Source organism: Oratosquilla oratoria, chromosome 13 (assembly GCF_046742065.1).
Source record: "Oratosquilla oratoria isolate Oo_2021 chromosome 13, ASM4674206v1, whole genome shotgun sequence".
In the NCBI taxonomy this organism is placed as follows: domain Eukaryota; kingdom Metazoa; phylum Arthropoda; class Malacostraca; order Stomatopoda; family Squillidae; genus Oratosquilla; species Oratosquilla oratoria.
In genome coordinates this window covers 12339863-12365284 of record NC_134789.1, presented here as the reverse complement: position 1 = coordinate 12365284, position 25422 = coordinate 12339863, and the positions used below count along the sequence as shown (strand labels likewise).

The 25422-nt window shown below is 39.2% G+C and overlaps 1 protein-coding gene across 8 annotated transcripts in view; it reads left to right on the top strand.

Annotated features, from left to right (window-relative positions):
* The window catches only part of nonC (serine/threonine-protein kinase Smg1), a 139359-nt gene that overhangs the window by 97371 nt on the left and 16566 nt on the right, over window positions 1–25422 (top strand). For 5 of the 8 annotated variants that reach the window (XM_076196838.1, XM_076196843.1, XM_076196839.1 and 2 more), the window contains 9 exons: window positions 625–771; window positions 3826–3979; window positions 4344–4518; window positions 11278–11401; window positions 12246–12409; window positions 12614–12827; window positions 13268–13453; window positions 13867–14118; window positions 20806–20853. In XM_076196838.1, coding sequence (XP_076052953.1) covers window positions 625–771; window positions 3826–3979; window positions 4344–4518; window positions 11278–11401; window positions 12246–12409; window positions 12614–12827; window positions 13268–13453; window positions 13867–14118; window positions 20806–20853 — 1464 coding nt within the window. The remainder of the gene's footprint in view (window positions 1–624; window positions 772–3825; window positions 3980–4343; window positions 4519–11277; window positions 11402–12245; window positions 12410–12613; window positions 12828–13267; window positions 13454–13866; window positions 14119–20805; window positions 20854–25422) is intronic. The other 3 variants (XM_076196844.1, XM_076196842.1, XM_076196841.1) reach the window with 1 other exon arrangement.

Here is a 25422-nt window from a genome sequence, read left to right as displayed (position 1 = left end):
TCCTCATTTCTTTCCTAGCAATACCATCAATTCATCCCTTGTGCACCTCTCTCATGAAACAGGTTGTCACCTTAGTATCTATATTCTTCTCAAACTTGTAATTCTCTTAATGCACATTTTCATGTGTTTGACATTGTGACTATGAACCCTCATGGTTTCATTCACCCTATCTACCCACCTTCTCTTTGGTCCATCCATTTCTTTTACTCCAGGCACCACAGATTCATGCATCCTCCAATGCATTCTCATAATATATCTTAATAATGATAATAATGATAATAATAATAATAATAATAATAATAATAATAATAGTAATAAATGATAAATGTTTATTTGGCATTGAATCAATATACATTAAGTCCAGATAAAGAAATGAACACATAGTTCGAAATAACAATTACAAATGCCGAGGATAACACAAATAAGCATATAAGCTTATTTCCATTGTGGTCCTTATTTCCATTGTGGTGAAAGTGTGACATAATTCTGTGTCAGAAGAGAACACACTCACAGCCTTAGGATTTCCCAAGAGGTTCCTCGATGAAATGGGGGCTGTCCACACTACATTATGTTTTTTAAATTACATTCATATTAGTTCTCAAAATTTTTATACTTGTATTTCAGGAAGCTGAGGCTAATCCACAACACCCACTTTATGGTCTGCGTCCTCGTTTTGAAGAATATTCAATTGTAAAGAAGTCTCTAGAAAAAGCAAAAGATCTTCTTAATTCAAGGATTAACGAAACAAAGAACTGGCATGATTCATACAAGGTATGCACTGGGACTTTTTTTTTTTTTTTATTATGACTACCTCCCTTATAAAAGGGAAAAAGCTCTTAGTATATATATAGGTAGATAGTTTTATTAACCATTAATCACACAGGTTTGTGTCCTGTCTACAATGAGAGCAGAATACCAGGTGGAGCAGTTGGCTGCAAAGCTAAAGGCTAAAGTGTGTTCCATGTTCCCATAATGGGGTACTAACAGTGTGGTGACATACAGTCATTACTTTAGGGACTGTTTTGGGGTCACCCCAATACACAAAAGTCTCACATCAGTTATCAATGTTAGAGTAAAATCTTCAGTTATAAAGGAATGAATGATGAAATGTTTTTGTACCACTGTCCCTTCTTTGTCTTCTTTCTGTGATCCACCCTGTGGTTGGGAAAGAATGCCATCACATGTTCTCATATGTGTCATACATATATACATATACCAAAGGCTCTTTCACCCAAACAAAGGAGGTAGCCAAAAAACAATGGCATAAAATCCACTCCCACCCATTCCATTCACACATACTCCACTCCCATTCATCACCCTTCCCTCCCTCTTTTCTTAGCTCCTCCTGGATGATGGGTAACCCCTGCATCTTGGCCACTGCCCTGGGTCAGAGGCAGTGTTGCAAGACACAGCACATCCACAGCAAGGCCTCATCGTTAAATCGGCAACCTCCCCTCTCTGTTCCCTCATGCAGAAAAAGAGAAGATAGGAAGAAATCCCTTCATTCTGCATCAAATTATTTTTTCACCCAAACTCTCTCAATCCCCATCCCCCACCCACCCTTTCATGCATCACAGCATCATCCATACACCATTATGGACTATGTAGTTGTGCCCAAAAGTAGGACTGGAAGATTAGCCATATCTCAGTTCCTTTATTTAATCAGACTTAACTTCACAGACAAGCAACTGAACAAAATATCCACCCCTCCCCCCTCAACCCCACATCCCTGCCCTTACAGCTTTTGAGATGCTCTGAACAGATCAGGTCAACAACCTCCCCTGGTTCCCCAGATAGTGGAATTTAACCCCTATACTCCGGGGCACATTGCACGTCTGGCAACATTAGCTGCCCGACGTGCGATGTTGCGTCATAATAATCACATTATAAAAAATAAAGTCAGTGCTCAATCGTTCGTTCTCTTTTACCCATGAATTTTGATAACCATAGAAAGTATGATGAAGCCAGTTTAGAGAGAATGGAGGTTATGTAGGTACGACTACAATAAATATAATCAAGACGCCGATGTCGGCATCATCACGTACCCACTTGCTCCTCATGACGCCTATGTAGGCGTCACCGTATGGAAGTGGTTAAGTTCTAGAAGTTTCTTGTGATTTTATTGTGTAAGACTGTATAATTTAACATTCTGAAGATGGCTTCCTGGAGTCAAAATGTCAAGTAAAATTAAAGGTCTTGGAAAACTTGTCTTTGCTGAAGCAAGGCCTATAGTTAAGAAAATTGAAAATATAAGGAAGAAGGCTAATAAATGTCATGTTCAACTCAGTGCATAGTTAAAAATCTGAGCCCAAAATATATGTATGTGTGTATATATACAGGATGCTTGCTGGCTGAACTATTAGGGCATCACTGCTCGGACCAGAGGTTGAGGTGATGGCAGTTTAAACTCTTGCACCAGCGATTAAATGAAGCGGCCTTGCTGTGGATGTGCTGTGTCTTGCCACACTGCTTCTGACCCAGGGCGGTGGGCAGGGTGCAGGGATGACCCGTCATCCAGGAGGTGCTCAGATGAGAGGGAGGGTGGGAGGGGTGTGGAGTGTATTTAGGGATGAAATGGGTGGGAGTGTTTTTATGCCTTTCCCTTTTTGGCTACTTCCCTTGGAAGGGGGAAAAAGCCTTGGTATATGTATATGTATGTATGTATGTACCAGCGAGTTCAACCAATAGCATGGTTGATTGAATTCCTCACTACAAAGTCCTCTGGATCAATGTGTATTTACCTAGTTGTATTATACGGGAAGGGAGCTATACTCATGGTGACCCGTCTTTGTATCTCTCAGCATCAAGTTTTTTTTTTTAACCCCTTCCATACGGTGCCGCCTATGTAGGCAGCATGGGGAGCAAGTGGATACGCTAGGCTGCCATATCGGCGTCTTGATTATATTTATTGTAGTTGTCCCTGCGTAACTGACATACTCTCTAAACTGGCTTCATCACATTTTTTATGGTTATCAAAATTCACGGGTGAAAGAGAGAACGATCGATATAAGTGGTGACTATTTTTTATGATGCGAGTATTATGACGCAACATCGTACGTCTGGCAGCTAATGCTGCCCGTGAGATTTTGGCCCGGAGTGAAGTGGTTAAAATCTTGAATAGTGTTTGCACACACTGTTTCTTTGTCGAATTTGTTCCAAGTATCTATCACTGTGTGGGAAGCTATTTTTTTTTTCAGATCTCTTCTGTAATTATCTTTTTTTATTTTCTTTTTGTGTCCTCTTGTTTTTCCATTGTCCCATTTCAATAAGTCATTTTTATCTAAGATTTCCATTCCCTTCATAATTCTATAGATAGCTAGTAAGTGTCCTCTTTCCCTTCTTTGTTCCAGAGTTGGTAATTCTAATTTGGACAGTCTTTGTTCATATGTCATTTTGGAAAGAGTTGGTGCCAGTTTTGTTGTTGCTCTTTGTATTCTTTCTAACTTCTGTATATTCTTTTTGGTACTGGGTGTCCATAGTGTTGCTGCGTACTCGAGATTTGGTCTTATTAGTGTAGTTAATTATTTTTTTATCATTTCCTCGTCCAAATAGGCAAATGCCACTTTTATTTACCTCAATAGATTATAGGTTTCTCTGACTATTTTATTAATATGCTTATCTGGTGTCATGTCTTTGCAGATCATCACTCCAATGTCTTTTTCCGAGTTTACTTTTTTTACCTCTTCACCAATTTTATAATCTCTCAATATTCTGTGTGTGTGTGTATATATATATTTTTTTTTGTGTGTGTGAGGGGAGGTTTTGTTTGGGAAATACCTGTAATTGTAGACTGAAACAGGTATATACTTTACTTCATCCATCTAGGTTGCATCTAGTATTCTTCAAGGAGGCCAGATGAATGAGTGGCGTACCAAAATTGCTGTGTCTGGCAATCTCTTGGCCAGCTTCCGGCCAGTACTGGAGTTCCTGACGAAAGCTGGACAGGCACCATTGGCTGCACAGTGTGAACATACTGAAGGTAATCTTGACATAATCATCATTAGAAGAATTAGAAGAGAGACCTGGGGCAAAGGTTTGATTGACTGATATACATATATATATATATATATATATATATATATATATATATATATATATATATATATATATATATATATATATATATATATATATATATATATATATATATTCATATTCTCTCTCTCTCTCTCTCTCTCTCTCTCTCTCTCTCTCTCTCTCTCTCTCTCTCTCCCCTCTCTCTCTCTCTCTCTCTCTCTCTCTCTCTCTCTCTCTCTCTCTCTCTCTCTCTTTCTCTCTCTTTTCTTCTTCTTCTTCTTCTTCCTCCTCCTAGAAAAGAATTAACTGTTTTTTACAATTTGCAGTTGAGTTGCACAAAGCTATTGGACAGGTTCACAGTGTTGTTAATTCTGCCATGGATCTTCTTACCAAGTATGGCACTATTTGGTCCCATTATCCACATGATCATTTGGAAAAGCATCGGGTATCCCAGCAACTTGGTTGGCTTACTTCTCTCAGTCAGTCTTTATCAATAAGCAGGTAAGTTTATCAATATTATTTCTATAGGAAATGTATCTTTACAGAACATAGTGTTAGTACTATATATCAGTTATCAATTAATTCTCAACCCCCCTTCCTAAAATGCTACAAATAATATTGTATGATGTAATGTAGAATGGTAAAATATACACAAAATTAAAGTCAGTTATATGTAAACCTTCACTTTTTGCATGAGGGGATGAGAAGGGAAGGTTGTATAAATAAAGTGGCTTCCATGGATATGCTGTGCCTTGCTGCATTGCTTCTAACTAGAGGAGTGGGTGGGAACAAGGATGACCCTTCATCCAGAAGGAACTAAGATAAAAGAAAAACAAATGGGTGATGGACTGGACTCTGTGGTATGGGTAGGATATGGGAGGCTGGCTACCTTCCTTATAAGGTGAAAGAAGCCTATGGTATATAGATAGATAAGTCTATTCAAAACTTGTTTTAAGATGTTTCAGGGTATTTCATGCCTAATGTGAGCATATAAGAGTAAATTCATTTGTTTGAGAAAGTAGGGAGAAATTACTCCAACAACAACCCTCAGACATAAGCCCCACAGAAAGAAAGGAAAAGAAAAGAAAAGAAAAAATCTCACACCTGACAAGAACCACACTGGCACACCTGCACTCAGGGCACCGTCCAGCATTAAAACAGTACCAACACAGAATAGGTCTGGCCACGGATTCAAAATGTTCCACTTACAACCACCACACAGAAGACTCAACACTTCATACGGTAATGCCCCACACTAACAATCCCTAGACTATAACACAATTTATCATCCCTGGGTGACTTATGATCCCACCTGGAGGCTGTTGATTACCTGAAGGCTGCAGGTCTTCTGCAACAGAGACCAGGAGCAGCAGATTGATTGATTGATTTGTGTAAAACAACTTGCAGTGTGGAACATAGAAGTTGTTGTTGTTGTTGTCGTCGTTCCTTAGACTGTCTGTCCAAGCAGTCCCGTCTCCCCAAGGAATGCTACAGCCGAAACTGTGTTTTCCCACAAATCCTTTATAGAGTGTATGTTGTGTTGTTTGCGTGCATGATTGTGTATAATGCAGTCTTCCATTATGTGTTGTATGGTATGGGGTGAAGTGTTACATCCTGGGCAGCTGTTCACAATGCAGTCATCCAGCCTCTTCTGGTAGCTTAGAAGTGCTGGGTGGTGGCCGCATCGCAGTCTGGCCAAGTGGACTCTGTCCTTTCGTGGGAGAGAGGATTCAGAAGGGTGGATATCAGGGGGTCTGGCATGCAGCAGTGTGTTGTCTTTCAGTGTGTTAATGGAGCGGTGAGTGATATGATTATGAATATGTTTCCGGAGGCTGGTATTTGGTGGTTGTGGAGGAAGAGAAGAGAGTATTTGTGCGTAATAAAGGTCTTTGGGTGTTGTTTTAATGTTTCTTGGTGTGTGTGGGTGTTCTGCTATGTAGTGTAGCGGATGTGATGTGTTTGTGGTGGCTGCGGCAATTGTTTATGTGCCTCTCATGTCAAGGTGGTCCTTGACTTTGAGGACTTTTGTTTCATGGTGTAAATGGTCTGTTGGTGTTGTATTTGTGTAGCCTGTAATTGTTTTTAGGGCTTTGATTTGTATGATTTGAAGGGTGTTGTGGTGTGTCTCACTGAGATTAGGAACCCATGCAGGACTCGCATAATTCAACACTGAGCGTATGCATTGTTTGTATATTGTTATATTAGTTTCTTTGTTTTGTCCAAATGTCGTTCCAGTGACTTAATGGGGTACGCGACACCTGGAGGTCATTTTCTAAAATATTTAGAGTAAAGAGCTGAAACTTCTCAGGTAAATAGGTATCCATATTGCCTACATTTTAGGTGAAGCAGAATGATGTATGTACACATGTACACATGTACACATGTACGTATACCAGTAGCGACATTTAAAAGTGCACAGCACCATAATACGTGGACCAATTTGTTTTATATTTTGGCTATGATTAGTCAGTAGGCACACCTAGGGCCGGTCATTTAGTAATTGAACAATTTCCTTTATACTTTTGCATACAGGCATTTCAATTTTAATGGCTGGCAAAAATCTTGAAAAATACAATTTTTTTGCTCTTGTTTCCATTATTACTCCGAACTCTTTCATCCTATTCAAAATATTCGAACGATCGGCCCTAGCAGTTACTAAAAGTAATATTCCCTGTAAGTTTCATCTAAATCTAATGTATATTAAATTTTTTATGATTAAAAAAAAGTAGAAAAATATCGAACGGAGATATGGCAACTTGAAATATGAATATATCTGTAACTTGCTTATAGTTTCACCAATTTGACTGATTTTTTCATGGCTTAATTCTTATTATATAATAAGTAAGTACAGTAAAAATTATCAACATATTTTAATTATAAGTACTTTAAATACTGAAAAACTAAAGTATAAGTATGTCACAGTAGTGACGACGCACAGACGACAACATCATATAATTTGCTTTTTTGCACCTTTGGCGGTTTCTTCATATGAAACCTCTCTGCTGGGGGTCTTCAGGGTATCTAAATCATTGGAAAGAGGTTTATTTTCCAGTAGTGGGCGCCTTCTCTTTCCTCATCAGATTCCCCTCGCCAATCTATGTTGGTAGGGCACCCCCTCCAGCATCATATGATGTCCCTTCTTCTTTCTTCTTCCTGTATAGCCTTGATCTTTTTCCTCTTGCTTTCTTCTTTGGATTCAATCTTCCTCTTTGAATTGTTTAGTCTAATGTTGTCCTTTACCTCTGTCACCGTCACAGAGGTGCAGGTGAGGGCGGTGGTGGAGTGAGAGGTGGTGAGATCTTTAGTCGTCTTTGACTGCTTGCCATCTTTAACTGCTGTTTTTTGTCATTGTGATGTTCTTTTGTTCTTTTTGCTACCCATGATGACTGTACTAAAGAGTAATATGTACTAGCTAAAGTAATAGATTGCAATGAGAGCTCATGAGACATGCGTACTTCCCTTTTCAGAGCTAGCCGGTAACTAACACTTAGTTTCGCACAAAGTTGGCGAAATATTCTCCCTCCACCTTCCTCCCTTCCCCTCCACAATCGTATTGGCCGTTGATACACTGGGCGAGTGTAAATTCAATCAAATTTCAACGTTATTCGCTGCGCCTGAAGGTCCTAAGTGGCACGCCTCCTTCTAGTGTGGGTTGCGCCTTTAAATCTGTCCCTTTAATCCTCACCCAGGACCTTTAAATTGCGCGCGGCTGGAAAATTATTTGTCGGGATTTGTTTCTAAGTGGTATACGAACATTTTGAACACAGTTTTGAAAAATGCCATATCTTGACCAAATTCACCCCCCCAGGTGTCGCGTACCCCCTTAAGTGCGTTAAGTCTAGGTGTGCATTTGTTTTTTATGTTTGTGATGTGTTGTTTGAAAGACATGGATGTATCGTATGTTACACCAAGAATTTTCGGTGTGTTTGTGTGTGATATTAGAGTGTTGTTGATGTAGAGATGAGGTATGTATTTGTGTTCTATTGTCCAGTTGGTGAGAAGTGTTGCTGTAGATTTGGTTGGAGCTATTTTGAGTCTGTTTGTGATGAACCATGTGTTGAGTGTATCAAGGTATGGCTGGATTATTTCTGCAGCTTTGTCTGTGTTACGATGTGTGCATGTGATTGTTATGTCGTCTGCGTAGGAAGAGATTTGTATTTCTGAGTTGTCTGGTGTGGGTAAGTCATACATGTATAGATTAAATAGTGTGGGGGATAGAACTGAGCCCTGTGGTACTCCATTCTTAATGTTTCTGATGTGCGATGATTGGCCATTATATGACACGTAAGCATTCCCACCTGCCAGATAATTGGCCAGCCATCTTTTGGTGTTATTGTGCATGTCTGTGTTATATATTTTATTTGTTAGGTTGTGGCGGGGGATAGCATCAAAAGCTTTACTAATGTCTAATGTTATGAGAAGTGTTCTGTGGTGGGGCCTATCTGAATTGATGCCATCTAAAATTCTTTGTGTGAGGTTTATCAGAAGAGTGTTTGTGGAGTGTAGTGGCCTAAAACCGTGTTGTGAGTCAGCAAGGGGAATATGTGGTGTGACAAGTTTAAGTATTAGGCGTTCAATGACTTTAGAGGGGGTGCAGAGAAGTGTGATTGGGCAGTGCGATGTTGGGATTGTTGGGTCTTTGTTCGGTTTTGGAATGGTGATTATTTTACCATGCTTCCAGATGTCAGGTATAGTGTTGTGTGAATAGCTGTAGTTTGCAATGTTTGTGAGTGCGTGTATACCTTGTGGTCCAATGTGTTTTAGGTGGATGTTGCTTATGTTATCAGGGCCACAGGCAGATGAGTGCTTGAGAGTATGTATTATGAGTTTTGTCTGACTGTCTATGAAGGGTGTATAGTCTGAGTCTGTGGGGAAGTTTTTCTTACATCGAATGGTGCGTCGGTCGTCAGGGTGAGAAGTGAGATGGCTTGTCTGTGCAAAATGACGTATGAGTGCGTTTGCTTGTTGTCTGTTTGAGGGTAGATTATCTGTTGTTGTGATTATTGCTGCGTGAGAGCGTGTAGTGTTACTGTTGGATAGTGTAATGCTGTTGAGTGTTTTGTACAATTTGCTGGTGTTTGTTTTGTGATCAAGTGCATTGATAAAGTTTTGCCAATTTTGTGTTTTTTGTTCATGTATTTTATTAGCAATCACAGTGTTTAGTGTTTGTATTTGGTCTGCTATGTTTTGAGGGATAGGTGTGGGGGTATCGTGTTTAAGTGTGTCATGTTGTCTGATGAGGTCTTGGATTTCTGGTGTGAAGTTGGGGTTGTGTGATTTTCTGTTGCCTCTAGGGATGTTTCTCTTGTCTGCGTTTTGTATGATTGTATTAAAAGTGTGCACAGCAATGTTTATGTTTGTGATTGGTGTACTGTTAAGTGTTTCAAAATGTTGTTCTGTCTCTTTAGTAAAAGCTTCCCAGTTAGCTTTCTTGTAATTGGTGTATGTGTGTCTGTGGCCAACTGGGGTGCATCTTGTTTTGGTGGTGATGATGATTGGAAGGTGGTCAGAACCAAGGGTTCCGACCACTCTCCATGATGTTGTTGGGGTTAGGCAGGGGGAGCAGAAGGTGATATCAGGAGAGGAGGGAGTGTAGAGGGCTTGGTGTGGGATATGTGTATGATTATGTGTGTTGTTCATGATAGTCAATGAGTCAAACTGAGTCTGTATATCAAGCCCTCTGTCTGTGTCAGGGTTGTCGACATACCAGGCAGACGACTTGGTGTTGAAGTCACCACCCATGATCAGGTTGGGGATTGAGGCTAGTTGGCTGAATTGAGGCCTGAAGGTGTTTGGAACTGTGGGGGATGATTGTGGGGGAATGTACATGTTAACTATTGTCAGTGTTGATTTGTTGCCTGTGCAGATATGAATGGATTGGATTTCTGTTGTGTTTTCTGTGGTAGGGAGGAGAATTTTGGTTGTGGGACTTGTGTCCACAAAACAGATGGAGTGATGGATCAGGGTGATGAGTCCACCGCCATTGCCGTCGGTCCGGTCTTGTCTGATGGTGGTGTAATTATGAAATGATGGTGTTTTGTGTGAGTGTCTTAGTTTTGTTTCTTGTATAATCGCAATGTGTATGTTGTGTTGTTTAAGAAAGTGTTCAAGTTCATGTTTTTTCGTGTTAATACCGTCAATGTTGTGTTGTAATATGTTGATGTTGTGTGTTTTGTATGTGTTGTATGTTGCCGTTTGGGGTTGAGGTTGGGGTGGTAATGGGGAAGGTGTAGGATCTGGGTTAGAGGGGGGGAAAGGAGAGATCGGGGACAAAGGAAGGGGAGTACTGATCGGGGGTAAGGGCAAAGGGAAATTGGGAGTGGGTAAGGGTGCTGGCTGTGGTTGGGGAGGTGGGAGTGGGGTTACTGGAGGGCAGGTAGAACATGTCCAAGTGTTTGTGTATTGGTTTGTGTCAGCAAGTGTTGTACAAGTGAGGTGGGCCCAGTTTTTGCACATATTGCACTGAAGTGAGCCCTTTGTCTGTCTGCTCGAAGTAATGGGTTTAGAGCATGTTGGGCATGTGTATTTTGTGGTGGGCCCAGGATTGCTCTCTACATCTCCGGCTAAAAGTAGAAGAAGAGGGGTGATCGCCGGAAAATCACCCCTCGGTGCAGAAAAAACGTAACATTGCATGTTGGGAAAAAGGATTGTGGTACTCCCCAAGGCAGGCATAGCTCCTCTTGGGGATCGGTGCCACCTGCGTAGAGCTGATGGCCAGGGGTGGTTGCTGCTGTTTGGCCCCCAACTCTTGGGGTTGGGGGGTGGTCCCACGACATAGACGCTGCAGCTCCAGGACCTGTTGTTGTTGTTGTTCCCTAGGCTGTCTGTCCAAGCAGTCCCATCTCCCCAAGGAATGCCACGGTCGAAATGGGGTTTCCCTACAAATCCTTTATGGAATGTATGTTGTGTTGTTTGCATGCGTGATTGTGTATAATGCAGTCTTCCATGATGGGTTGAATAGTATGGGGTGAAGTGTTACATAGAGGTTGGAGAGGGGAGAGGACTCCAGAATTAAAAGTCCACTTATATATCCACTGTCCATCACAAATGTTTGCATTCTGAGGTGTGAGTGCCTACAGTGATGTGTTTAAGCTGTGTTTAGTGTAAAGGCACTTGGTAACAGGTATGGTCTTGTATATATGAATTTTCATGAATGCAGTTTGAAGACATGGTGCTTAGCATTCGGTGAGCCTACTTTGGGGTGGGTGATTCACTGCAGGACAACTATATTTTCTGTATTTTTATTTAATTCCTTTCTAGTGTGCGGGCAGTGATTGCCAAGGGTCACCAAGAGTCAGCAGATCCTGCAACTATAAACTACGCTTGCACCACTGACATGCAGCTTCACAAAAAAGCATCTCATCTGAATTCAGCTTTACAGAAAGTAAGTTTTTTGTAGCAACTCAGGGCATTGAACAAGATGCAGGGAAGGAGGTGCCAAGATAAAAGGGATGGAAGAAGGTGGAGGGAAGTGGAGTGTGATAGGGATAGAATGGGTGGGAGTGGTTTTTATGATATGATGATGATGATATGGTTTAATGTCACACACTCCCCCCTATCGGGAGGCTAGGATGGTGTCCCTCACAGAGGGCTTTGTAGCATGGAATTTAATGAACCATGCCCTTGGTTCAACTTCGCTGGTGGCAGGATTTGAACCACCCTCACCTTGACCTTTGCCGCAAGTAACGATGCCCTAACCTGCTCAGCCTTTGTTTTTTGGCTACCTCCCTTATAAGGGGGGAAAAATGCCTTTGGTATATGTAAGTTTTTTGTAGCAGGTCCAGTTACCTCATTTACATGGCAACCCTCCCTCCTTTTCACGTGAGGGGACAAGGAGGAGGGTTGCCATGTAGATGAAATGGCTGCCCCTACTTTGGATGTGCTGTGTTGCCTCTGGTCTGGGCAGTGGACAGAAAACATGGGTGTCCCTTCATCATTTTTTCCATTTTCCCAAACCATCCCAGCACTCGTTGATCTACCCTATCAGCCAGATCTCTCCACCCCTTCTTTCCTCCACATTTCTCAGTATCCATATTTGTAACCCTCTTAAACACCTTAGTTCTTCCTTTCTGTCTCCTTCAAATTCCAAGTCTTTGCTCCGTACAGTGCTGTGGACATAATCATTCCCTCATATTATTCTCTTTGATTTTACAAGTACCCTGTATTGGGGTATTGACTGCATATTAACAAGGCCATAAATTTATACCAGTTTGACCTTGATTTTACAGACATTTGATCGTATGCGTAGTGATGGTTTGAATGATGCTGTGGGGATTGTTAATGGTGTGCAGGGAACAGCGGCAGGTCTGAGCACTATTGCAGCAGAAGTGGGAGGCATAGCAGCTCTTACTTGTGCCTTCCTTAACTCACTCACCCAGTTATCAAGTGTCAGGTGGGTCAGCATTTTTTTTTTTTTTTCCATTCTTGATGAAAATATTTGATTAAAAAAATTGCATGATTTTAGAGGTTATACCTAATTTCCTAATTTTTATAGTTGATATTGTACAATGTGTATACCAAGGACAGGCAAGAATATGTCTAACCCTGTTTCCCTCTCTCTATCTGATATGATACCCCATATCCCATATTCCTTCAGACTAAGAGCAGACAAGAGTGCCTATGGAGCAGGGGAAGGGCTTGTGGAGATGACAGTGTCAGGGCTGTGGTGGTTGGGTGAGTGTTCTGTCACCTTGGGATGCATTTTGGAACTTGTTACTCTTCTGGCCAGCTACTCCCCTCCAGCATCACCTCTAGAAACCACTATCACACATGCCATCTCTGTTTTACATGATGTGTTTGGAGCTCTACATGTAAGTATTTACCTTAACCCATCTGGGTATCAGAATACATTGCAACAATGCTCATTTCTAGATTTGTTAATGTACTTGACAAAGCTCAAATGAGAAAATATTGTACCAATAAAGACTTTGTCCTCACTTAGTGCTTTTCCTGAAGTACCAGCTTCCTAAGTAACAATGGAAAAGCAAGTAGGCAAATTTGACAAGTACAAACCAAGTATAATCTAATACAGTAGGATGAACAATGTGTGGTATCTTTCAAATCTGTTCATAATTTTTTTTACAGAACTTGGTATCTTTGAATTCTTCCATGTTCTTACATTAGAACAATTCCAATTTAGATATGTTTGGTCTTACTCTACAACACCTCTTTGAATATATATGTCTGTGTGTGCATAGGTAAATACATGGGTAAGAGGATGTTTACTACCAGTTTTTAATCTCTCTAACAGGAACTCATTCTCAACACCAATGGAATAATCATTGTGGAAGGGCTGAGACTCTTATGGAGAAGTGAGAGTTCTGTTGTAAACATAGTTTCAGCTCTTCAGGAGGTCTTGACTGCAGTGCCTACACCACCACATGAGCTTGTCACTAAACTTCAAGCACATCTCAGACACACCATTCTTCTCATGTCTGTATGTATAATATAATCTATAATTTGTGATATGTGTGTAGTGTAGATCAGGTGTTTGTGGTAGGACAGATATATAGAAAATTGTTTTACAAAAGATTTTTTTTTAGCATTCATGGACATTGGGAAAGAGTATGTCAGGATTGAAAGAGAAGCTTCATGGATTATGTTACAAATATGTGGAGTAGGAGGACGTGTGTTGAAGGTAGTAAAAGTTTTTACAGATTTTAATGGGTAGATGTTTTTACACAGTCAGCCCCTTTATAAGGGGGAAAGGACCTTTGGTATGTATATGTGTGACATAAAGATATCTCATTATGTATGTGTATGTAGTACTTCATTACTCAACACCTCACATGAAGATGAAAACTTGATAATAAGATAATAGAAAAGGTGACAAGCTTGATTGTATTTCAGTCACCCCATGAGGGAGCTGTGCAGGAAGCAACAACTCTACACAACCGCTTAACAGAGGTGATAAGTCACCTGACAACCAGCAGTGCACCCCAGGACAATATGAACCAGGGCCAGATGTTGCTTATGGGCTTCCACCTATTGTTCGAGAATGTAGACAGTCAGCTTGATAAGCTGGTGTCAGCTCTAATGAATGGAGGAATACCCCAACCGTGGAGGAGGGTAGACACCATCAAAGAAGCTGCTGAAGTCATGGTATGAAGTATTTTGTATTTATTTATTTATTTATTTATATATATATATATGTATATAATATGATATATGTATATATATAGATATATATATATATATATATATATATATATGTGTGTGTGTATTTACCTAGTTGTATTTTACGGGAAGGGGAGCTATGCTCGTGGTGTCCCGTTTTCGTATCTCATTTTATCTAAACTATTTTTAAATTCATGTATTGTTTTTGCACACACCACTTTCTCATCTAACTTGTTCCAACTGTCTATTACTCTGTGAGGAAAGCTGTTCTTTTTCACATCTCTTCTATAGCTGTCTTTTTTTATTTTCTTTCCATGTCCTCTTGTATTTCTGTCATCCCATTTTATCAGATTCTCTCTATCAGTAATTTCTATGCCTTTCATGATTCTGTAAATAGCTATCAAATCTCCTCTCTCTCTTCTTTGCTCTAGTGTCTGTAGTTCAAGTTTTGCTAGTCTCTCTTCATATGATAGTTTTGAGAGTGTTGGTGCCAATTTTGTAATTGCTCTTTGTATTCTTTCAAGTTTTTTTATGCATTTTTTTGCACTTGGTGACCATATCGTTGCTGCATATTCCAATCTTGGTCTTATCAGTGATTAGAATTTTCTTCACCATTTCTTCATCCAGGTATGTAAATGCCACTTTGATTGTTCTTATTAAATTATAGGTTTCTCCAAAAATCTTATATGTTTTTCAGGTGACATATTAATCATAATAATGACTCCCAGGTCCTTTTCATTTTCTACTTTTTTTATTCTTTCTTCTCCCAATTTATATGATCCTGTTATTCTGTTTTTACTTTTTCCAAATTCCATTATACTACACTTTTTTGTATTGAACTCCATCTCCCACTTCCTACTCCATTCCTGTACTATATTTAGATCTCTTTGTAGTGATTCACAATCTTCTTCCGTGTTCACTTTTTTCAATAGTTTTGCATCATCTGCAAAAAAGCTCATATAGCTTTCAATTCCTTCATCCATATCATTAATATATATAGCAAAAATTATTGGGGCCAGAACTGTTCCTTGTGGAACACCGCTTATTACTTCATCCCATTTTGAGTGTTGATCTCTTATCACTACTCTCATTTTTCTTTCTTGCAAAAAGTCTTCCATCCAATTTAGCAGTTTGCCCTGTATTCCTCCTTCAGTTTCTAATTTCTTAAGCAACTTCTTATGTGGTACTTTGTCAAAAGCTTTTTTTAGGTCTAGAAATGCACAATCAGCCCATCCATCTCTTTCTTGTATTATATCTATTAGTCTTGAATAGAAACATATTAAATTGGTGACGCATGATCGTCCTTGTCTGAATCCAAATTGCCTTGGATTTAGTGCGTTGTTTTTTTCCAAGTATTTTACCCATCTACTTTTGACAATTCTTTCACAAATTTTTGCTATTGTACTTGTTAGAGAGACTGGCCTATAGTTGTTAGGGTCTTCTTTATTTCCTCCTTTATATATAGGTACTATATTTGCTTTTTTCCAATCTTCTGGAACTTTACCTTCTTTCAAGGAACTGTTTATTATGCTATGTATTATGTCTGCTAGTTCATTCCTGCATTCTTTCAAAATCCAGTTTGCTATTTCATCTGGTCCATGTGATTTTCTGACATCAAGATTACTCAAGTGGTTCAATATTTCATTCTTTGTTACTTCTATTTCTTTCATAGGGGGGACTTTCTCTTTCCATTCGATCTCTTCAGGTTGTATGTTCTCCCTTGTAAACACCGATTTAAAATGTTTGTTCATAATTTCCGCCATTTCAATTTCCTCTGTGTATTCAACTCCTCCTTGTCTTAATTTCTCCAAATCTTGTTTGTTTTTCAGTTTGTTGTTTACAAATCTGTAGAATAGTTTTGGTTGATCTTTACATTTTTCTATGACATCTTTTTCATATTTTCTCTTTTCCTCTCTGCACGCTTGTACATATTCATTTCTATAACAAGTATATATTTTCCATTTTTCTGGTCTTCTGTTTTTCTTCCATTTGGTCCAAGCTTTGTCTCTTTTGTCTTTTATCTCCCTACAACTTTTGTTGTACCAGCATTTTACATATTCTTTTTCTTGTTTTTGTCTTGGGACATACTTTTCTACTCCTTTTTTATAGATTTTTGTCAAAATATTCCATTTCTCTTCTACTGTTGTATCTTCTTTGTGTATTCTTTCCCAGTTTTCATTTTGGAAGAATTCTCTTATTTTATCAAAAAATTTTTTCATACATCAATCTTCCTTTTCTATATTGTTCATTTCTTTTCATGTATTTTTTCTCATTTAGTTCTAGTTCTATCAATATGTGGTCACTTTTGCTTATTGGTGCCTGGTATTCTATCTTTTCCACTATTTTAGGTTCTGATGTGATTATTAGGTCTAGTCTCGATGGTTCTTCTTCATTTCTATACCTAGTGTTCTCTTGGATCCATTGTGTCATTGTGTGGTCAATAATCATCTCAAGTAGAACACTTCCCCATGAGTCTTCTCCACCCTTTACGGTCATCTCTTCCCAGCATATTTCTTTGCAATTATAGTCGCCCATCATAACTATTCTTCCTCCATCTTCCATTATCTCGTTTAGTGTTACTCTTGTGTCTTCTAACATGCTTTTATGTTCATTCTCTTCCCATGAGGCTGTTTTTGGGGGCACGTAGTTTATTACAAACTTTCTGCTCTTCTTATCTCTATCTTCTACTTCTATCATTATCATCTCTACTCTATTGTTCCCATATGTGACTCTCTTCACGTTTATATCCTTCTTAGTCAGGAACATAACTCCACCCCCTTGTTTTATCTTTCTGTTTCTAATCCAATAATTATATGCATTGTGTCCTATGCTGTTGGGTGGTAGTGGGCCTTTTAATTTTGTCTCAACAATTCCCATTATGTCCGGATCTTTTTCTTTCAGATATTTGTTCAGTTCATTCAGTCCTGTTATTAATCCATCTATATTTGTGTAGGATACTCTTAGCTTTCTGTTATTTCCATTGTATTCTCTGTTTCTTTTGTGTTTCTCTCTTTTATGTTCCATTTCTTCAATTTCATATTCACTACTCTCCAGTAGAATTCTTGTTTTTCTGTCTCCGTTCTGGTCTCGTTTTTTTTTCTTAGCTTCATGTCTATTCCTTATTTCCTCCTCTCTTTCCTCTTTATTCATTTCCCTTTTTATCCATACCTTTTTATATTGTTCACTTGTTGCTAGTTTCCCTGTTTTGGATAAGATATTCTCAGCCGTAGTTTGTGACCTGAATTTAATCTTAATTGGTCTGGTCTTGTCTGTACTATATTTCCCGAGCCTGAATTTCTCTTCGATTTGTTTAATTATTTCTGGTTCATCTTCCTGAACTAATTCTAGTAAATTTCTTACTTTTTCATTTTCCTCTTTGATTCTTGTGGTTCTATCTGGGTTATGTTTCTCTTCCATTCCTAATATAATTATACATTTCTTTCTGTCTGCTAAGTCTCTTACTATATTCTCCTTCTGTCTCATCACTTTAATAACTGAGTCTTCAGTTTGTTCATTCATTTGCTGTCTGATTATGTCAGTGAATGCAACTTTGCTATTTTCTTGGATTTTTTTCCATCCCTCCTTGTTCTCCTTATTATTCTCCTTTAAGACTTTATTCTCTTCTTTTACTTCTTTTAACTGTTTTTTTAATTCTTCTATTTCATTAGTTAAATTTTTGTTCGCCTTCTCTATTTCTTCCAACTTTTCAACTCTCTGCGCAATGTTGTTAACGTGACCAAACCTAAATTCCCAGTGCTCGATCATCTTATCAAGTTTCTCGTCTAGTCTTCTTAATCGGGGGGGTTTGTGTCCCCCTCCACCCTCTTTAAATCCCTGGAAAATATTCTCATCATCATCTACTGTATTGCTCTTATCTATACTTCTAATCTTTACATTTTTGTTAGACATTTCGTCATCGCTAAATTGGTCCGGACCTCGTTTGTTTAGATTTCGTCTGCCTGCCTGGGCCAAGTCCTCACCTTCCTCATTTCCTTCCATTTCCCTCAGTAATCCCTCCCCTTCTCCTTTTTCCTTACTTTCCCTACACCACGAGCAATTTACCCCTCACCCTGTAAATACAATAGGTACTTCCTTTGCTATGGGATCCACGAAATTTCACTTTTTCTTCAGAACGTCTTCTAAAACGTCCGTTCGTTGAAGTGTGTGTGTGTGTGTGTTTGTGTGTAATAAAACCAATTGGAAAATAAAATGAAAGGTGACCGAAAGTTTTCATCTATTTAAGAAATTTTCAAAGGTACAAGTAAGGTAGCAATGACATTATATATACAAAAGCACACTAGTGGGGAATTAGGACAGGTCCAATAGTGACCTCACTCTCTCAGCACTGCTGGATGTTTGACCCGGCTACTGTCAACAATTTTATATGTTACAAAGTTATCTAATTTATACATTCCCATACTCATATTCATGTTGTTCTCAAATGAAGCTTTTATATAACATGATTCTATGATATTCCTCTCCTTAATATCCTTGCTTAAGACAATTTTCTTCGTGTTGTTGTTGTCGTTCCCTAGACTGTCTGTCCGAGCAGTCCTGTCTCCCCAAGGAATGCCACAGCCGAAACTGGGTTTTCCCACAAATCCTTTATAGAGTGTATGTTGTGTTGTTTGTGTGCATGATTGTATATAATGCAGTCTTCCATTATGTGTTGCATGGTATGGGGTGAAGTGTTACATCCTGGGCAGCTGTTCACAATGCGGTCATCCAGCCTCTTCTGGTAGCTTAGAAGTGCTGGATGTTATCCCAATCAGTGCAATGATTAAAATCCCTCAAATGCAAAAACAACCCACTTGAAACTTGCCCTGTTCAAGTGGGTTGTTTTTTAATTTAAAGGATTTTAATCATTGCATTAACCCCTTCCATACGGTGACGCCTACGTAGGCGTCATGAGGAGCAAGTGGGTATGCGAGGATGCCGATGTCGGCGTCTTGATTATATTTATTGTAGTTGTTCCTGCGTGACCCCCATACTCTGTAAACTGGCTTCATAATATTTTCTATGGTTATCAAAATTCACGGGTGAAAGAGAACGAGCGATAGAGCAGTGACTTTTATTTTTTATAATGCGATTATTATGACGCAACATCGCACGTCTGGCAGCTAATGCTGCCAGACATGCGATGTGGCCTGTATTAAGGGGTTAAGGAGAGGGATATCAGATGAACACAATTCAAATACTGTGAACAGAAAAATCTACTCTGCTATGTGGAAATATATAACCACTTCACACACTGATAGGATAAAAACCAGAGTAATTTTATTTCATTACAATTTGAAATTAACTTTTGAAAAAAAATATATATATATAAATATATATATATATACACACATATATATATATATATATATATATATATATATATATATATATATATATATATTTATATATATATATATATATATATATGTATGTATGTATGAGTGGATGGGTGGTGAGCTAGACATAGGGAACCATTAGGGATTTATTCTGACATTTCGTCCCTACCAGGACTTCTTCATAGTACATACACGAAATGTCAGAATAAATCCCTAACGGTTCCCTGTGTTTATCTCCCCACCCATCCACTCATCTGTCTTATATATTTGAACATATATATATATATATATATATATATATATATATATATATATATATATGTATGTGTGTGTGAATAAATCACAAAAACATGATTCACAAAATGTGTAATAAAACCACTTGGAATATAAAATGAAAGGTGACCGAATGTTTTCGTCTATTTAAGACATTTTCAAAGGTACAGAGTAAGGTAGCAGTGACATTATATATACAAAAGAACCACACTAGGGGGAAATTAGGACAGGTCCAATAGAGACCTCACTCTCTCAGCACTGCTGGACGTTTGACCCGGCTACTGTCACCAATTTATGTTACAAAGTTATCTAATTTATACATTCCCATACTCATATTCACGTTGTTCTCAAATGAAGCTTTTATATAACATCATTCTATGATATCCCTCTCCTTAATGTCCTTGCTTAAGACAATTTTCTTTGTGTTATCCCAATCAATGCAATGATTAAAATCCCTTAAATGCAAAAACAATCCACATGAAACTTGCCCTGTTCTCATGTTATATTTATGTTGATTAATTCTCAATTTTAAATCCTTGCCTGTGTGTCCAATATAATTAAAGTTACAATTTTTGCAAGGGTTACTATAAACACAACCTTCATTACAAGCAGGTGAATTTTTAATCAACCTGTTTTTAACAGTGTTGATATTTTTAAAGACAACTTGGACACCAAATTTATTAAAAGTACGAGTCAACATGATTTTTCTGGCAAAAGGTTTTAAAACAAATTCGAACTAAATTTGGGCTGCTGATCACGAATCTGAACTCAGTTTTTGTCTATCACATCAGGATTTTGAGATGTATAATTTTTCATTTTTTTGTTGAAAAAGACTCATCAGCCTATATATCAAGGGTTTCATGACGAAAACAAGTGACTTTTTGTACTAAATTTCGTATTCTTAATCAAATAAAAACAAAGATTACAAAGTTTATATACAGCAAATCTAATATAGTGACAGAATTAAAGTAGAAAATATAAAAATACATATAAGTGATGTACAGATCAGTAGCAAATAGCAATTATTTGAATTTTCTTTTCTTGGCCGATCTCTGATGTACAGCTTCTGGGTTGTCTCTCATCAAGCTCCAGCAATAATCTGCCATCATATGTGAGTCCCAACGTCCTTGATACCGTTCTTCCATCGTTTTAATGTCCTGATGAAACCGCTCCCCTTGTTCCTTGCTCACATGCCCAAGGTTCTCTGGAAAGTTGTCCAAATGGCTGTGCAAATAGTGAATCTTGATACTCATTCAGCATCCAAGATCTCGCAGGTTCATTAGTAGCTCTTCCACAATCTCTTCATAGTTGTCTGCTTTCTTATTCCCAAGAAAATTCTGCACCACATTACAAAAGGCATTCCAAGCTCTTCCTGCTTTCTCATTCATTGATGTGATAAAATTTGGATCTCTCATAAGTATTCTTATCAAATATTCCATCCTTTTTCTTCTCTTCGCTAAGACCAGGAAAAGTTGAACATATATAGCTGAACCATTCTCCACTGTGATCTAAAGCTTTGACGAACTGTTTCATCAATCCGAGTTTTATGTGCAAGGGAGGAAAGACAATGTTCTTCCTATCCACTAGAGGATCATTGATGACATTCTTATCACCAGATGCCAAACTCTGTCGCTGAGGCCACTGCTTTTTCACCCAATGCTCCTCTGTAGCTCTACTGTCCCAGTAACACAGAAAACATGGGTATTTTGTGTACCCAACTTGCTGACCTAAAAGAAAGTTAACCATTTTCAAATTGACATAAAGTAACCACTCATGAAAGTGATATTGCAACCTCTCTAGAACAATCTTGATGTTGTTATATTCTTCTTTGAGTTTTACAGAATGACCTATTGGTACAGAGCCATATTTATTTCCATTGTGTAACAGAACACATTTCAAACTTCTTTTGGAACTGTCAATGAAAAGCCTCCAATCCCTTGAATCATATGCTGGAAGTCCCATGAAGAGAAGTAGCCCTTCTACATCAGTACAATAGACAAGCTGGCCATCTGAATGGAAATATTTACGCAGTTCTGTTTCTCTGTTACGATAAAATGAGACACTTGTGCCGGGTTTCAATATTCGATTTTCTTGCAGTCTTGAAGCCAGCAGTTCAGCAGACTGTTTTGGTAGATAAAGATATCCCTAACCAAATCATTCAAAGCAGACTGAGTAAACAGAATGAAGAGTAAATTTACCAAAATAAGCCATATTATCTGGCCTTTTTGCTTCACTACTAAAGAGAAGGATAATTTTTTCTTGAAATTCATGAAAATAAGATATATACCAATAGCGCAAAAACGTGATGTGATAGAGAAAATCTGTGATCAGATTTGAATTCAGCACCCTCAAATTAGTCTAAAACTGTTCTAAAATTCCATGCCAGAAATTCTTTTTTTTTCTTCTGTATACCAGTGAATTTATCAGTAAGACTATAAAAAGATTTCTTTGCTGTGTTTTGAGCTACGTCAATGAAGTGTTTTGGATATTTTAATTTATTACCAATGTCAGGGATTGGATTGCTGTGTTTTGAGCTATGTCAATGAAGTGTTTTGGATATTTTAATTTATTACCAATGTCAGGGATTGGAGATGGTTAAAGAAAATGGAGAAAAGTGGGAGGTGAGCCAGCTGTTGTTTGCGGACGACACTGCGCTTGTGGCAGGGTCAGAGGAGGGATTGAGGAAGCTGGTGGCAGAGTTTGGGAGAGTATGTGATAGAAGAAAGCTAAAGATAAATGTGGGTAAAAGTAAGGTGATGAGATGTACAAGGGGTGAAAGTGGCAGTAGACTGGAAGTGAGCATTAAGGGAGAGCGACTGGAGGAAGTGGATAGTTTTAGATACTTGGGTGCAAGTGTAGCAGGAAAAGGTGGAGTGAAGGTGGAGGTAGAATGTAGATTGAGAGAAGCGAGTAAATGCCTTGGTGGTTTAAAGAGTGTAATGAGGAATAGACATTTGGGAATGGATGCGAAGAGGAGACTGTATGAAGGAGTGATTGTGCCAACAGCACTGTATGGGGCAGAAACGTGGAACATAAGAGAAGAAGAGAGGAGTTTGAATGTGTTTGAGATGAGGTGTCTGAGAAGTATGGTGGGGGTTACTAGGCTAGATAGAGTGAGAAATGAGGAGGTGAGGAGGAGAACAGGGGTGAAAAAGGATTTGGGAGATAGGGTTGATGAAAGAATATTAGGATGGTTTGGACACATGGAAAGAATGAGTGAAGAAAGACTAGTAAAAGAGGTATGGAAGGCAGATGTGGAGGGAGTGAACATGAGGGGACGTCCTAGGATGAGGTGGATGGATGGGGTGAAGGGGGCTTTGGGGAAGAGGGGAATGTCTGTTGAGGAAGGAAGGGAGAGGACGGAAGACAGAGGTGAGTGGAGAATGGTTGTATATGGATGATGTTGTGACTGCATGAGGAGAAATGGGCGGGGAAGTGGGGGGTGGGGTAGTATGTGTGAGTAAATTTTGACGCAGCCCGAAGGGATTTCTCCCCGTCCTCGCTTTATATGCAAAGGGGGACGGAGAGGGGGGTCGCCGATTAAATGAAGCGGCCTCGCTGTGGATGTACTGTGTCTTGCGACACTGCTTCTGACCCAGGGCGGTGGGCAGGGTTCAGGGATGACCCGTCATCCAGGAGGTGCTCAGATGAGAGGAAGGGTGGGAGGGGTGTGGAGTGTATTTAGGGATGAAATGGGTGGGAGTGTTTTTATGCCTTTCCCTTTTTGGCTACCTCCCTTGGAAGGGGGAGAAAGCCTTGGTATATGTATGTATGTATGTATGTATGTAAATGGCAAACTGAAGAATAAACAAGAAATAGAAAAGCTGCACCAAGGTAAATACAAATATACAGAAGAACTGGAAATGGCTGAAATTATGAAAAACCACTTCAAATCAGTATTTACAATAGAAAACTCACCTAACTGTGAGAAAATAGAGATATCCCCCCCAATAAAAGAAATAATTGTAACACAGAAGGAAATCAGCAACCAAATCAAAACACTTGACATCAGAAAATCACATGGTCCAGATGGAATTGCAAATTGGATACTGAAAGAATGCATGGAGAAATTAACAGATAGAATATACAGTATAATTAAATCATCACTTCAAGAAGGAAAAGTGCCACAGGACTGGAGGAATGCTAACATTGTACCGATTTATGAGGGAGGAAACAAGGAAGATCCATCAAATTACAGACTGGTCTCCCTGACAAGCGCAGTAACAAAAATTTGCGAAAAGGTCATCAAAAATAGATGGGTTAAACATTTGGAAGAAAAAAACTAAACTGAATCCAAATCAATTTGGATTCAGACAAGGAAGATCATGTACAACAAACTTGATCTGCTTCTACATACATACATATACCAAGGCTTTTTCCCCCTTACAAGGGAGGTAGCCAAAAAGGAAAAGGCATAAAATCATTCCCACCCATTCCATCCCTGAATACACTCCACACCCCTCCACCCTCCCTCTTATCTTAGCATCTCCTGGATGACAGGTCATCCCTGCACCTTGTCCACTGCCCTGGGTCAGAAGCTGTGTCGCAAGACACTGCACATCCACAGCAAGGCCGCTTCATTAAATTGGCGACCCCCCCTCTCCATCCCCCCATGCATAAAAGGAGAAGACGGGGAGAAATCCCTTCGGGCTGCGTCAAATTTTGCTCACACATACTACCTCACCCCCCATCCCCCCACCCATTCCACCTCATGCATCACAACATCATCCATATACAACCATTCTCCATTCACCCCTGTCTTCTGTCCTCTCCCATCCTTCCTCAACAGTCATTCCCCTCTTCCCCAAAGCCCCCTTCACCCCATCCATCCACCTCATCCTAGGACGTCCCCTCATGTTCACTCCCTCCACATCTGCCTTCCATACCTCTTTTACTAGTCTTTCTTCACTCATTCTTTCCATGTGTCCAAACCATCCTAATACTCTTTCATCAACCCTATCTCCCAACTCCCTTACCACCCCCGTTCTCCTCCTCACCTCCTCATTTCTCACTCTATCCAGACTAGTAACCCCCATCATACTTCTCAGACACCTCATCTCAAACACATTCAAACTCCTTCTCTCTTCCTCTCTTATGTTCCATGTTTCTGCCCCATACAGTGCTGTTGGCACAATCACTCCTTCATACAGTCTCCTCTTAGCATCCATTCCCAAATATCTATTCCTCATTACACTCTTCAATCCACCAAGGCATTTACTCGCTTCTCTCAATCTACATTCTACCTCCACCTTCACTCCACCTTTTCCTGCTACATTTGCACCCAAGTATCTAAAACTATCCACAAGAGATAGTTGGGCAGACTGTGCCTTTCTGGACCTACAAAAGGCATTTGATAAGGTACCACACAAGAAACTAAGGAAAATAGAGTCAGTGGAGGAAAATTATTGGAATGGATGAAGGATTTCATGGCTGGAAGGAAAATGAGAGTAGTAATCAGAGATAAATTCTCAAATTGGGAAGAAATGATAAGTGGTGTCCTGCAGGGATCAGTACTGGCCCCAATCATGTTTGCCATATACATAAATGACATGGATGAAGGAGTAGAGTGTTATATGAATTTCTTTGCAGACGATGCAAAAATACTAAAGAAAGTAAGAACGGAGGAGGATTGCAACTCATTACAACAAGACTTGGACAAGATCTGGAAATGGACTCAAAA